This window comes from Topomyia yanbarensis, chromosome 1, assembly GCF_030247195.1.
Source record: "Topomyia yanbarensis strain Yona2022 chromosome 1, ASM3024719v1, whole genome shotgun sequence".
Lineage (NCBI taxonomy): Eukaryota > Metazoa > Arthropoda > Insecta > Diptera > Culicidae > Topomyia > Topomyia yanbarensis.
The window spans coordinates 26,787,497-26,802,556 of record NC_080670.1 but is presented as its reverse complement, the minus strand read 5'-3'; the positions used below and the strand labels follow the sequence as shown (position 1 = coordinate 26,802,556).

The window sequence follows — 15,060 nt, the reverse complement described above, 5'->3', positions numbered from 1 at the left end:
ATGGGTTTTACGATTTACGGACAGCGATCGTGAACTCAGGCTCCTTCATGTCTGCATACTTTTTGGCGTTGATGATTCGTCCGTCGCACAGTGGGGCAAAATGCCGAGGAAAGTTTTTTGATAGAGCGCCTCTTTCAAAAGATAGAATTGATCTGGATCAGTTTCAACTTATCTAGATCAAAACCGAAATTGTCAAAATAATACTCATTTCCATCCAAGATACTTTGCTGCAGACAGCAATCCTCCAGGATACATACCCAGGGCGCTAGAGGTTTTGAGCGTCGAAAGTAGCATTCTGCCGCAGTGTACGTCATTCCTTTCGTTGGACAATAGTTTGTCTGATTTTTATAGGTGCACAGCGTGGTTTGAGCGTAAGCTGTGCCGTATCCCGAAAGAAGTAATATAGTGGTGTATCTAAAATCAGACGCATTGATAATGTGTTAATAAGGAAAAAGAAAACAGGGAAATAATCAAGCATATTCTCGTAAGAATTGAAAAAATGAGCAAATCAGACTAAACAAACCACCACATATCGTCAGTATTAGCTTGCAGCGTATCCTGGATCTGAAACTAATTATAAATTCGAAAATCGACTTGCATAGCTGCCATGCCCAAATTATTTGAAGTTAAAATTTCGAATACAAAAACATCCAATTGTTAAAAATGGACATTGAGCTAGGCCAAACAAACAACTTGTTGTTGTGTTCAGCTTAAAGCAATTTATCCCAAGCTCACTAGGATTTGTTAAAAAATGAACTGATTTCATCTTTGAACTGGCACTAATAAGTATCCCGGCCATTTTAATATGAGCGATAAAAACCCTAAAACCATATTTTTGCGTTCGATAATCACCATGCATAGCGGCCATTGACCACCCATACCAGCAGACGTATCGTCGGACTGGACGTTATTGGATCTCGGTCAAGCTGGTCTGGCGATAGTCATGAATCAGTGGGACATTCGAACAGGAAAAAAATCTTGGTGCACCGACTCAAACAGTGGTGATCAACCTTTTTCCATATGATGGATGGCAGCCAGCAGCCCGCAGCTGCACACATACAGCAACATACACACGCACATACAAAACTCGGCCGGTGGTTAAAAAAGTGCTTTTATCTCCATTTCATATAGTTGATGGCCTTTTGTTTTGCTTTCAGTGGAATTCCACTGCAACGAGTACGGAGACGAATGCCAAAAGGCAGTACAGCCGTACAGCCATCGATGGTACCTATTGGAATCCACCCTGAAGGGTGACCGTGTCTTTCTAGTGTCTAAAAATATAAGAAAGTTAAAATAGTTGATTTGTTGGAATCCTTTTTCGCGGAATTAGGAACGATGTTTGAGCTTTTTTCTAGGAATGAAAAACAGATCAAGTTTCGATACACGGAAACCACATCCAATCTCATCTTCGGTAGACGAAAAGTCAAACAGGTTAGTACCATTTTAGGTGGACAAGGTACAGATAGACAACGGAAGGCAGTTGGTTTCGGGACAGAGTAGATTTTTGCCTCTTTTTGCTTCGTTGGACTGACCACTGATGGTTTTTTCCCCGAGAGCTTTTAGGCAGCGTGTTTTCCCCATTTACCGGCTGGTCGATTGGTTCTCATGCAATTTCTGCACGCGGGAAAACTGAACCAGGCTGGGTAAATTTGCGATGTGATTGGTAAGGTGGTAATTAAATTATACGTGCGCTAATGAATATGAATGAATATGGCTTCGCGGAATCTGAAAGGTTTGAGCACAAATGGATTATTCGTTAAAAGTTTGACCCTAACCAGAAAGGATCCACAGTGTCAGTAGAAGCAGGTATCTGGTACGTGCAATCATGGAATAATAATTGCATTTCGAGAGAAAAAAAGCATTCTTATTCAAAATATTGTGGTAAAAGACAACTGATTCTATTTTTACGAAAATTGAAAAATTGACTATTTAATTGCTCAAGATGGAGTTTCACGGTATTTCAGAAAATTGAAGAAAATCAAATTTCAAAAAACTTTTCCGAAGACACTGAAGCTCTCTATAATCTCTATTAGTTTTCATTTTACAAGAAATTTCACAAAACTTTCAGGGTGCTGTTTTGGTTCTCTTCACAGAACTGTTTCGAATTCGCTATTATTTTATCGATAAACCAAAAGTTCTGCTCTTCCGGGACGTCAGTCCGTACCAGTCGTTTTACCTGTAGTACACACAAGTTTTAGAGTCTAGCCAGCTCGCAAAAAGTTCGACTAATTAATTGGCACAGTACTAAACACGTAATTGGCCTCTATGCCAAGAATCAGTTGCAAAGTCTATTGAATCTGAAGGCAAACATTTCCTTTCCTTTGAAGTATTGATGATTTTTCGGTAATTTCAATACACTCAGTATTACAGTAATATCGGACTTACCTTTTGTAACCTGAATCTATGTTGTTTTTAGGTACGATTTCACACTTACCTGAAAGAAAAAGAAATTTCAGAGTGTTAGGTTAAATTTACTTTTTTGAATGAAAGTGCTCTTCCCCAATAATGAAATAAAACATTTAAAACCAATGAAAGCAGTACCGCTGCAAGCATCTTCGTCATGGAAACACTCGAAACAAAAAAGGATCCAAGCGTCGCTCATTCCCAAATCCAAACATCATAGCCCGTCTGAATTTCCACTAACCTCTCGAGAGTTACTTACAGCAAAAATCAATTGACAAAGTCAATTCTGAGAAAGAGTAAAAAACGCAAACCTGTGGCCAGTTATGGCTGTTGTTGCTGTTTTTTGTTTCGTCTGGAGGACCGTTCGTCTGTTTCTTAGCGGCGAAACTCAAGCAATCAATAGCAAGGACAATTTGAGACATTTTTATGTCCCGCTGCACTCACTAGTTGGAAGATACGACGGTTGAGGTTTCTTGCTAGTACTGAAGTATCGAACAATCATTTTCGTTCCATTTTCATTGGAATGCGGAAGTACCAAATGGTTTTGATGCTGTGCAGCTATATTTTATTATTTTTTTTTATTTCGATTATAGAGGTTTTAATCTTAAGGTGCAAATGACTCTTCGGGTTAGAAAAATCTCTTATGAAAAATTTCTATCCCTATGGCGGGGCGGGACTCGAACCCAGGTGCGATGCGTACAAGGCAATCGATTTACCAACTACGCTACGCCAACCACCGCCGTAGGTCGCTATCCAACAGGTTTCATAGAATCAATTTGTACAACACTGAGTTGGCACACAAGGACCTAAAAAACGAGGTAACGAAAAATAGAAGAAAAAACAAGAAAATAATAAAACGAAAATAAAATAGAAAACAAAAAATCAAGTAATCAAGAAAAAATATAAAAAAGGCGTCAAGAGAAAACAATAAAGCGACTAACCAAGACAACAATTAAACGAGAGAACAAATAAAAGCTGAATCAGATTGCAAGAAATCAACAAAAGAGTTAAGAAAATAACAAAATAATAAAATAAGAAAGAGAAATCATCAAAAACAAAAAAAGAAAAAGAAATACAAGGAAAATAAGAAAATAGAAGAACAAGAATACACGAAAGCAAAAATAGTAAAAGCGCATGAACACAGAAAAATATGAAAATAAGATAAACAAACCGAAGAAAAGTCAAGAAAACGAAAATCCAAGAAAATCAAAAAAGAAAAAAATGGAGAAGGCGTGGATTAAAACAAGATTAGAACAAGAGAACAGAAAGTCGAAGGAAGGAACAAAAGAGGAAGACAGAATAACGATTTGATAAGACAAAGAAACGACAAAAACACGATAACAAAAACAAGAGAAAACAAACAGTAAAACATGTTTTAATCCACCTAGTGGTGCAATTGTGCCTTTCTCATTTGTCCACACTACGATTCCATGGCTGGTTGTGTTCAATACAACGGTGGAAATGAATATTACATATTCAGTACGATTTTCACATACATACAATGCATCGACAGCCACGATCTTGAGATGCTATGTGACCGTTCGCTAAAATGACTGTTCAATAAAAATGACCGTCCGGCAAAAATGACCGTTCCGTAAAAAGACCGTTCGGTAAAAAGTAGCGATTGGTAAAAAGGACCCTTCGGTAAAAAGAACCGTTTAGTAAAAAGTACCGTTCGTTCGGTAAAAATGATTGTTTGAAAAAAGGACCGCTAGATAAAAATGACCGTTCGGTCAAAATGATCATTCGATAAAAACGTCCGACAAAAATGGCCGTTCGGTAAACCTGACTGTTCGATAAAAATGGCGGTTCGGTAAAATTGACCGTTCGGTGAAAAGGACCGTTTGGTAAAAAAGACCGATCGGTAGAAATGACCGTTCGCTAAAATGACTGTTCAATAAAAATGACCGTTCGGCAAAAATGGCCGTTCGGTAAAAAGACCGTTCGGTAAAAAAGACCGTTCGGTAAAAATTAGCGTTTGGTAAAAAGGACCCTTCGGTAAAAAGAACCGTTCGTTAAAAAGTACCGTTCGTTCGATAAACATGATTGTTTGATAAAAATGACCGTTCGGTCAAAATGACCATTTGATAAAAACGTCCAATAAAAATGGCCGTTCGGTAAAACTGATCGTTCGATAAAAATGGCGGTTCGGTAAAAATGACCATTCGATAAAAAGGACCGTTCGGTAAAAATGATCGTTAAAATTATCGTTCGGTAAAAATGTCCGTTCGGTAAACTAGACCGTTTGGTAAAAAAGACCGATCGGTAAAAATGATCGTTCGCTAAAATAACTGTTCAATAAAAAAGACCGTTCGGTAAAAAGGACCCTTCGGTAAAAAGGACCCTTCGGTAAAAAGGACCCTTCGGTAAAAAGGATCGTTAGGTAAAAAGTACCGTTCGGTAAAAGTACCGTTCGGTAAAAAGGACCGTTCGGTAAAAAGTACCGTTCGATAAAATGACCGTTCGGTAAAAATACCGTTCAGAAAAATGACCGTTCGGTAAAAATGATTGTCTAAAAAAGGACCGTTGGATAAAAATGACCGTTTGGTAAAAATGACCATTTGGTAAAAAGACCGATAAAAATGGCCGCTCGGTAAAACTGACCGTTCGATAAAAATGGCGGTTCGGTAAAATTGACCGTTCGGGGAAAAGGACCGTTTGGTAAGAAAAACCGATCGGTAAAAATGACCGTTCGCTAAAATGACTTCAATAAAAATTACCGTTCGGCAAAAATCACCGTTCGGTAAAAAGTAGCGTTTGGTAAAAAGGACCTTTCGGTAAAAGGACCGTTCGGTAAAAAGAACCGTTCGTTCGGTAAAAATCATTGTTTGATAAAAATGACCATTCGGTCAAAATGACCATTTGATAAAAACGTCCGATAAAAATGGCCGTTCGGTAAAACTGACCGTTCGATAAAAATGGCGGTTCGGTAAAAATGACCGTTCGATAAAAAGGATCGTTCGGTAAAAAGGACCCTTCGGTAAAAAGGATCCTTCGGTAAAAAAGATCGTTAGGTAAAAAGTACCGTTCGGTAAAAAGTACCGTTCGGTAAAAAGTACCGTTCGATAAAATGACCGTTCGGTAAAAATGATTGTCTGAAAAAAGGACCGTTGGATAAAAATGACCGTTCGGTAAAAATGACCATTCGGTAAAATCGACCGATTAAAATGACCGTTCGGTAAAATGGTCGTTCGATAAAAATGGCGGTTCGGTAAAAATGAACGTTCGGTAAAAATGACCGGTAAAAAATGAGCGCTCGGTAAAAAATTACTGTTCGGTAAAACTAACCGTTTGGTGAAAATGACCGTTCGGTAAAAATGACCGTTCGGTTAAACTGACCGTTCGGTAAAAAGACCGTTCGGTAAAAATGACCATTAGGTAAAAACGACCGATAAAAATGACCGTTCGATAAAAACGACCGATAAAAATGACCGTTCGATAAAAATGACCGTTGGGTGAGAATGACCGCTCGGTAAAAATAACCGTTCGGTGAAAAGGATCGTTCGACAAAAAGGACCGTTGGGTACCGTTAAAATCTCGACAAACATATGATTACGGCCTAAAAGCCAGCTGTCAAAATCCACTTTGAATGGAAATTCCAGACAAACCGTTACTAGTCGAATACAGTTCACAACAGTTTATGAAAGAGAAAACTTTTCTCTTTCGTTTACTACCAACATCTGTGATTGGCGTGTACCGGTTTGTCCGGAATTTCCATTCAAAGTGGATTTTGACAGTTGGCTTTTGGGCCGTAATCATGTTTATCGAGAAATGATCGTTTGGTAAAAAATACCGATCGGTAAAAATGACTGTTCGCTAAAATTACTGTTCAATAAAAATGATCGTTCGGCAAAAATGACCGTTCGGTAAAAAAGACCGTTCGGTAAAAAGTAGCGTTTGGTAAAAAGGACCGTTCGGTTAAAAGGACCGTTCGGTAAAAATGACCAGTTGGTAAAAATGAACGGTCGGTAAAATTGACCGGTAAAAAATGAGCGCTCGGTAAAAAATTACTGTTCGGTAAAACGAACCGTTTGGTAAAAATGATCGTTAAAATGATCGTCCGGTAAAAATAACCGTTCGGTAAAATAGACGGTTTGGTAAAATAAACCGTTTGGTAAAAAAGACTGATCGGTACAATGACTTCAATAAAAATGATCGTTCGTCAAAAATGACCGTTAGGTAAAAACCGTTCGATAAAAAGTTGCGTTCGGTAAAAAGGACCGTTCGGTGAAAAGGACCGTTCGGTAAAAATGAGCGGTTGGTAAAAATGAACGTTCGGTAAAAATGACCGGTAAAAAATGAGCGCTCGGTAAAAAATTACTGTTCGGTAAAACTAACCGTTTGGTGAAAATGACCGTTCGGTAAAAATGACCGTTCGGTTAAACTGACCGTTCGGTAAAAAGACCGTTCGGTAAAAATGACCATTAGGTAAAAACGACCGATAAAAATGACCGTTCGATAAAAACGACCGATAAAAATGACCGTTCGATAAAAATGACCGTTGGGTGAGAATGACCGTTCGGTAAAAATAACCGTTCGGTGAAAAGGATCGTTCGACAAAAAGGACCGTTGGGTACCGTTAAAATCTCGACAAACATATGATTACGGCCTAAAAGCCAGCTGTCAAAATCCACTTTGAATGGAAATTCCAGACAAACCGTTACTAGTCGAATACAGTTCACAACAGTTTATGAAAGAGAAAACTTTTCTCTTTCGTTTACTACCAACATCTGTGATTGGCGTGTACCGGTTTGTCCGGAATTTCCATTCAAAGTGGATTTTGACAGTTGGCTTTTGGGCCGTAATCATGTTTATCGAGAAATGATCGTTTGGTAAAAAATACCGATCGGTAAAAATGACTGTTCGCTAAAATTACTGTTCAATAAAAATGATCGTTCGGCAAAAATGACCGTTCGGTAAAAAAGACCGTTCGGTAAAAAGTAGCGTTTGGTAAAAAGGACCGTTCGGTAAAAAGTACCGTTCGGTATAAAGGACCGTTCGGTTAAAAGGACCGTTCGGTAAAAATGACCAGTTGGTAAAAATGAACGTTCGGTAAAATTGACCGTTCGATAAAATTGACCGTTCGGTAAAACGACCGATAAAAATGACCGTTCGGTAAAAAATAAGGTTCGGTAAAATAACCGTTCGATAAAAAGGACCGTTCGGTACAAATGACCGTTAAAGTTGTTGTTCGGTAAAAATGGCCGTTCGGTAAAATAGACCATTCAGTAAAAAAATACCGCTCGATAAATATTACCGATCGATAAATATTACCGTTCGGTAAAAATGATCGTTCGGTAAAATGACTTCAATAAAAATAACCGTTCGATAAAAAGGACCGTTCGGTACAAATGACCGTTAAAATTGTTGTTCGGTAAAAATGACCGTTCGGTCAAATTGACCGTTCGGTAAAAATGACCAGCAAAATGATTTCAGTAAAAAAAATAGTTCTGTGAAAATGACCGTTTGGTAAAATTGACCTTTCGATAAGATGAGCATTCGGTTAAAATTGGGCATTCGGTTTTAATGACCATTCGGTCAAATTACCGTTCGGTAAATTGATCGAATCTTTCAGTGGCTGTAACCGACAAATCGAATTCAGTGTGACCTATCCAGCGAATCCCGATTTTATTACTCCTTTATACAAATGTTCTTAGAAATAAAAATTTAATTTGTGGAATATAAAGTTAGAAAAGAACTCACCTCCATGGAGAAACGTGAACATGTTAACAATGAGCAGTGCTGGCAGGAACAGTCGCACCACTTTCTGCACTCCAGCACCATCCCGGCGGCCTGCTGTGATTGCACTACCCCCGTACGGTTGTTGCTGTTGCTGCCGCTGGACGACGCCGTCCGTTGCATCACAGTTGGCGGCCATTGTTTCACTTTCGGCGTATCGCTGACAGGTGTTGCTTTTATTTTTGCTGTTGTTATTATTTGTGTTGGAGTTACGATTGCTGTAACCACTACTACAACTACGCCTACTACTGCAGCGACCCCGTTTCGCCGGTGGTGGTTGCGTTCCCCGCAATAAGCTGGGCATCCGAAGTATTGCTGATCTGACAGCGGCAGTGGCGGCGAATGAGACATGGCTACAGTTGCGTACGCCAGTAGCAACAGTTGACGATGCAATGGTGACCAGAAGTAGATGAACAAATTGCAGCACTGCTCCGGCAGCGGCTGCGAAGGAGCTTTCGTTTTGACCCGTACCTTTCGGGGTAGCTTCGCGGTTTCTATTCTGGTTGCTAGGGCAGCATGCGGTTGTTGACAGCGATCGACCGGTTTCCTTTCTACTACGACTTCCACCAGGACCGGCACTATAATGGCGAGCAGTTGTTGCACTATTCTTAACATTAGGGTTCGTGTTATCAAAAGTGTTATCGTTAAACGTACGAATCTGTTTAGTGTTACTTGATTGGAAGCATTCATGGTTGTTGTTGTGGTTGGTTTTATTGTGGCCGCTGTCACCGTGTGCGGATGGCGTTGCACGTTTATGTTTGCCTGGCTTTGGACGCCCCGCTCGGCTATGGGAAGCCGCCAGCAGTCGGCAGGGCCACTGGGAGTAGAAAAGATTGCCCTTACAAGGAACCACCACCACCGGAGCCGATGGTACCGATGGCGGTACTGATCGAATCGAACCGCTACCGAATTGCTTCCAGCGACGCTGTCGGATATCGATCGTGGTTCGGACTGGGCGACAACGGAACGAACCACCCCATTGGTGGCAGCAACGACGATGGCTTCGGTAGGCCGGGGGCGGCGGTGCTGTTCTAGCGTAGACACTGACGGGTTTGTATTCGTTGTTTCCGGTACTGTCGTCGTCGTCGACGTTGGCGTTGGTAGTTGGCCAGAACGGACTGATGCTACTGGTGGCTTCGCTTTCGATGCCACTGGCGAGAAGCTCTTGTTCGGTACTAGGTTGACGCTGGCATGTCCTTTCGATGATTGATACTTCTGAGGCCATGCTGTGCCCTGCAATGGACAAGGAAGCAAATTTTAAATTAAATGCTATAAAAGTTGAAGCGTTTTCGTTGGTTCGGATGCTGGGAATCTATTGGATAACAGCGAAAGCTTCCCGTTCTATGTATCTGCTTAGTGAAAAGATTTGTTATAGCCTATAAATAGAGAGAAGTTACCAATCATTTCCTATAACTTTCTGTTTATTACTATAATCTTTTACAAAGGCCTTTCTGGGGAATTGGGAATTGTGATAATGCAAGATCTTCATGTACGTGCTTTAAATATCAGACATTTTAATTCGATTATTATGGTACAGCTAACCACAAGAAATGACAATCAGATGTCACTTTATAGCATCAACCTAGGATTGAACTTTTTCCAGTTCCCACATCGAAGCAAACACTGAAAGCTTTATCCGATTTTCAAGCGAGAGAATGAGAGAAAGTTCACTGTTAAAATTCACCCGCTCTCCGCTCCCTAAACTGTCAGAGATACGTCCGCCGTTACCAAGCGCCTCCACTTGCTTACTATGCAGACGCGTGTAAATTTTCTGGTCATGTTGTCGTCGGTCTTTCGGCCATCGCATCGGGAAGATGAGACGAACGAAAAAAAAAGAAAGAAAAGATTCTGTTAGCTGGCTGCCGCAGGCTGAACCGGAAAGCGGAAGCCTAGCTAAGGTTGGAAAAGATTCTTACATAACACGTCGGGTACGCAGCTGATGGCAGTTTGTCTTTGCGCCATGAGGGGACCCCCTCCCACACTCTGGTTGGCTGGATGACGACGACTGCTTCGATTGTTTTTGGAGCAGATCCCGTAGCCGTTTCACTACATTAGGCAAGGCTTCCCGAATAATTCGTAACTAGGAGGATGAGGAGGAGGAGGAAAAGAGATTTGAACCACCCTAGCTTTTGGATGAATACATTTTATTATTTTACCGCACCCCAGAATGGCCCACTTTTCAGCAAGGTCAATGGAAAGGGTGTTGCGCTGAATAACGATTCGGACGTGCCGTTTTCGGGATGCTTCGAGATGGAATCAGGTTATGATGTAAGAAACGAAATAATTAACGTGTTACAGTATACAGTTGAAATAGTAGTCGCTGGTTTGTACAACAGAGCGACTACTTGATGAAGTACGCAACGCGCACTCTTAGGATGAAGAACAAAATGGGATAGCTAATTTTCTTAAGAATGGATGCGAAGAACAGTAATTAGCGAACACTTTTCCACTAAACCGTCCGACTGTCATTCGCTGCCAAGTGATATTCATTCACCAAATGACATTCTTTTTTTTTCAAGACAACGACAGGTCGCCATGATTTCGAAACCAAATTCTCCTGGCTTTCTTCCACTTATGGAGAGCTTTTCATTGATTAGGAGTTCATTTACTTATATTTAAAACCACAACAACTGATTCAACGCCATCAAAATCTAACCACAATAGTTTGAGAGAAAAATTGCATGGCTTGCTCATCGCGATTTTTGCTAGCAAGTGTTTCTAACCCCATCTCACCACCTTACGCGACACGAGGGCAATTATGCGCGAGCACCGAATAACGTGTGCGCTGTGACGATGGTGAAGTACGCTTTTCTAATGTCATTTTAATGTGTCGCGATAAGAATTCTTCCAGGGGTTAGATTTCGAAGGACCACGGAACGGAAGTGGGGGCTATTACGCTTTCACGTCGTCTTCACCCCAACCGTGCCTTCGTGTTTGTTGGGCTGATAAAGAGAGTAACACCGTTGGTTGGCAAACATTGAATCGAACGTTAGAACTACCATCACATACGTTGCCATCCGACAGTACGACGTGAACTGAGTCACAGTTCATTACTTCTTGTCCATGATCTGGTTGTTGTGGATGTGAATTAACTCCCATAATCAAATCAGGCTTGATATTTGCTCCTGAACTATTTCATAAAATTTACAATATCGTTCAAGGATCCATTCCTGCTTCGAGATTGCTGATTCGTAATATTTATTGTTCACGATTCGTTATCCATGCAGTTGAAATATTTCACAAAACCAGGAAATAGTTTCCACTTCCATGATACAGTTCATGTATTATGTATTTTTGTATATGTTCCCTATTATTGTCATGCAAAACGTTTCACGAAGCTCGGAATATTATTCATAGATCTATTCAGGCCTCGTGGATTCGTTTATGATTCATAGTATATTATTCACGATTCGCTGTTCGTACTTGTAAAATTCAAGAACTCCATGGTTGGTTTGAAGAGAAAAATTTTCCGTTAACAAATTAAGTAAGATAACAAATAATATTGTGGGGTGGGCATAGCGAAGTTGGTAATTCCGTTGGCTTGTACGTAGCTAACTTGTGTTCGATTCCCAACCCAGTACCGAGTGTTACAGATTTTTCAAATAGACTTTTTAGGCTCCCATTCATTTTTTTTTCTTTTCATTTTTTGAAAGGTGTCTACTATATTGTGTTAAACGGATTTTTATATCCGCGCATCAAAAAAGTTTCCACTGGCCATTATTCGAAGCGGCGTCCTGGCTGCCACGGGATGCTCTCGGCTAGAGACGCGCGCCTCGGGTAGAAACATTTTCATGGCATCCTGAACATTCCTAGAATGCTTCGCGTTGCACTGTACATGTGTACACGGCTCGAGAACGTATTGCACGGTTTGATCTGCAGAGACATCGCAAACTAATCGTGAGTTTTCAAAACACCACAGAAACCGGCGAAGAACGAAAAAAATTGGTCGCTATTGTTAGTCACATTTTAGTCCACCGTATTGGATTCGTCAATTTTATTTTTTTTTTATTTTGATGCATATTAACTTAAACTCGTGTAGATAAATCACAAAACCTTTTTTCTTCTCGATTTTGGTTGAAATACAGTGAAGACCCGATTTTATCAGCCCCCGATTTTATCAGCTTCATATGAAAATTTAATGTTGGTAGACCCTCTTAAGGAAACATTAAACTAATTAATCAGAAAGGGTTATGAGGCTATATCTAGGAACTAAAAAGAATATTTTAAGAGCTTCGGTTTCTTAAAAAAAAAGAAAAATATATGTCAATTTCGTCTATCGATTTTGTCAATGTCCCTGTACCACTTACTGTTTTACTGACGGTCCGCCATATTGGATCGGCCATTTTGAATTTCGAAAAACTGACTTCAGATCCTTTAACAGCGATGTCCAAAATTCCATGTAATTGTTACAAAATATCGATATTCTACCGCGAATAATTCATTGATAGTAAAATTTGAAGTTATTTACCCGTTCTTAGGTCATCCATCCAATAACCTTAGTTTACTTTAGAGCCTTGTTATTAGTTTTGTGTTACAGATAGATCTTGAGGCAACAGGCTATGCGCAGTTTTGGAATTCCACGCTACCCTAACCTTAGAACCACAGGCGCCATTTTTTAGGTCAAAAGACCATTTCGATAATATGACCATTTCTTTCAAATGACCACTATTTGGTCAAATGACCATAATTCGGTGAAATGACCATTATTCGGTCAAATGACATTCAACCAAATTACCATTATTCGGTCAAATAACCAATATTCGGTCAAATGACTCTTATTCGTTGAAATGACCATTACTCGGTCAAATGACCATTATTCGGTTAAATGACCATTATTCGGTTAAATGACCATTATTCGGTTAAATGACCATTATTCGGTCAAATGACCAGTATTCGGTCAAATGACCATTATTCGGTCAAATGACCATTATTCAGTCAAATGACCATTATTTGGTCAAATGCCCATTATTCGGTTAAATGACCATTATTCGGTCAAATGACTTATTCAATCAAATGACCATTATTCGGTCAAATGACCAATATTAGGTCAAATGACTCTTATTCGTTGAAATGACCATTACTCGGTCAAATGACCATTATTCGGTCAAATGACCACTATTCGGTGAAATGACCAGTATTCGGTCAATTGACCATTATTCGTTCAAATTACCATTATTCGGTCAAATAACTATTATTCGGTCAAATGACCATTATTTGGTCAAATGACCATTATTCGGTCAAATGCCCATTATTTGATCAAATGATCATTATTCGGTCAAATGACCAATATTCGATCAAATGACCATTATTCGGTCAAATGGCCATTATTCGGTGAAATGACCATTATTCGGTCAAATGACCATTATTCAGTCAAATGACCATTATTCAGTCAAATGACCATTATTCGGTCAAATGCCAATTATTAGGTCAAATGATCATTATTCGGTCAAATGACCATCATTCGGTCAAATTACCATTATTCGGTCAAATTACCACTATTCAGTCAAATTACCATTATTCGGTCAAATGACCATTATTCGGTCAAATGACCATTATTCGGTCAAATGAACATTATTTGGTCAAATGATCATTCGGCCATACGGCCATTATTTGGCCAAATGCCCATTATTTGGTAAAATTACCATTATTCGGTCAAATGACCATTATTCGGTCAAATCACCATTATTCGGTCAAATGACCATTATTCGGTCAAATGACCATTATTCGGTCAAATGATCATTATTCGGTCAAATGACCATCATTCGGTCAAATGACCATTATTCGGTCAAATTACCACTATTCAGTCAAATTACCATTATTCGGCCAATTGACCATTATTCGATCAAATGACCATTATTCTGTCAAATGACCATTATTTGGTCAAATGATCATTCGGCCATATGGCCATTATTTGGTCAAATGCCCATTATTCGGTAAAATTACCATTATTCGGTCAAATGATCATTATTCGGTCAAATGACCATTATTCGGTCAACTGACCATTATTCGGTCAAATGACCATTATTCGGTGAAATGACCATTATTCGGTCAAATGGCCATTATTCGGTCAAATGACCATTATTAGGTCAACTGACCATTATTCGGTCAAATGACCATTATTCAGTCAAATAACAATTATTCGGTCAAATTACCATAATTCGGTGAAGTGACCATTATTCAGTCAAATGACCATTATTCAGTCAAATGACCATTATTTGGTCAAATGTCCGTTATTCGGTCAAATGACCATTATTCCGTCAAATGACCATTAATCGGTCAAATGACCATTATTCAATCAAATAACAATTATTCGGTCAAATGATCATTATTCGGTGAAATGACCATTATTCGGTCAAATGACCATTATTCGGTCAAATGACCATTATTCGGTCAAATGACCATTATTCGATCAACTGACCATTATTCGGTCAAATTACCACTATTCGGTCAAATTACCATTATTCGGTCAAATGACCATTATTCGATCGAATGACCATTTTTCGGTCAAATGACCAATATTTGGTCAAATGATTGTTCGGTCATATGGCCATTATTTGGTCAAATGCCCATTATTCGCTAAAATTGCCATTATTCGTTCAATTGACCATTATTCGGTCAAATGACCATTATTCGGTCAAATTATCACTATTCGGTCAAATTACCATTATTCGGTCAAATTACCATTATTCGGTCAAATGACCATTATTCGGTCAAATGACCATTATTTGGTCAAATGATCATTATTCGGTCAAATGACCATTATTCGGTCAAATGACCAATATTCGGTCAAATGACCATTATTCGGTCAAATGACCATTATTAGGTCAAATGACCATTATTCGGTCAAATGACCATTATTCGGTCAAATGACCATTATTCGGTCAAATGACCATTATTCGGTCAAATGACTATTATTAA

At 39.3% G+C, this 15,060-nt stretch overlaps 1 protein-coding gene across 13 annotated transcripts in view; it reads right to left on the bottom strand.

Moving 5' to 3' along the window:
- The window catches only part of LOC131677148 (cubilin), a 237,919-nt gene that overhangs the window by 127,718 nt on the left and 95,141 nt on the right, over positions 1-15,060 (bottom strand). For all 13 annotated transcript variants that reach the window (XR_009303286.1, XR_009303287.1, XR_009303288.1 and 10 more), the window contains one exon: positions 8,107-9,375. Coding sequence is in view for 10 of the 13 variants with exons in the window: in XM_058956810.1 (XP_058812793.1) it covers positions 8,107-9,367 (1,261 nt within the window). In the remaining 3 variants the exon portion in view is untranslated. The remainder of the gene's footprint in view (positions 1-8,106; positions 9,376-15,060) is intronic.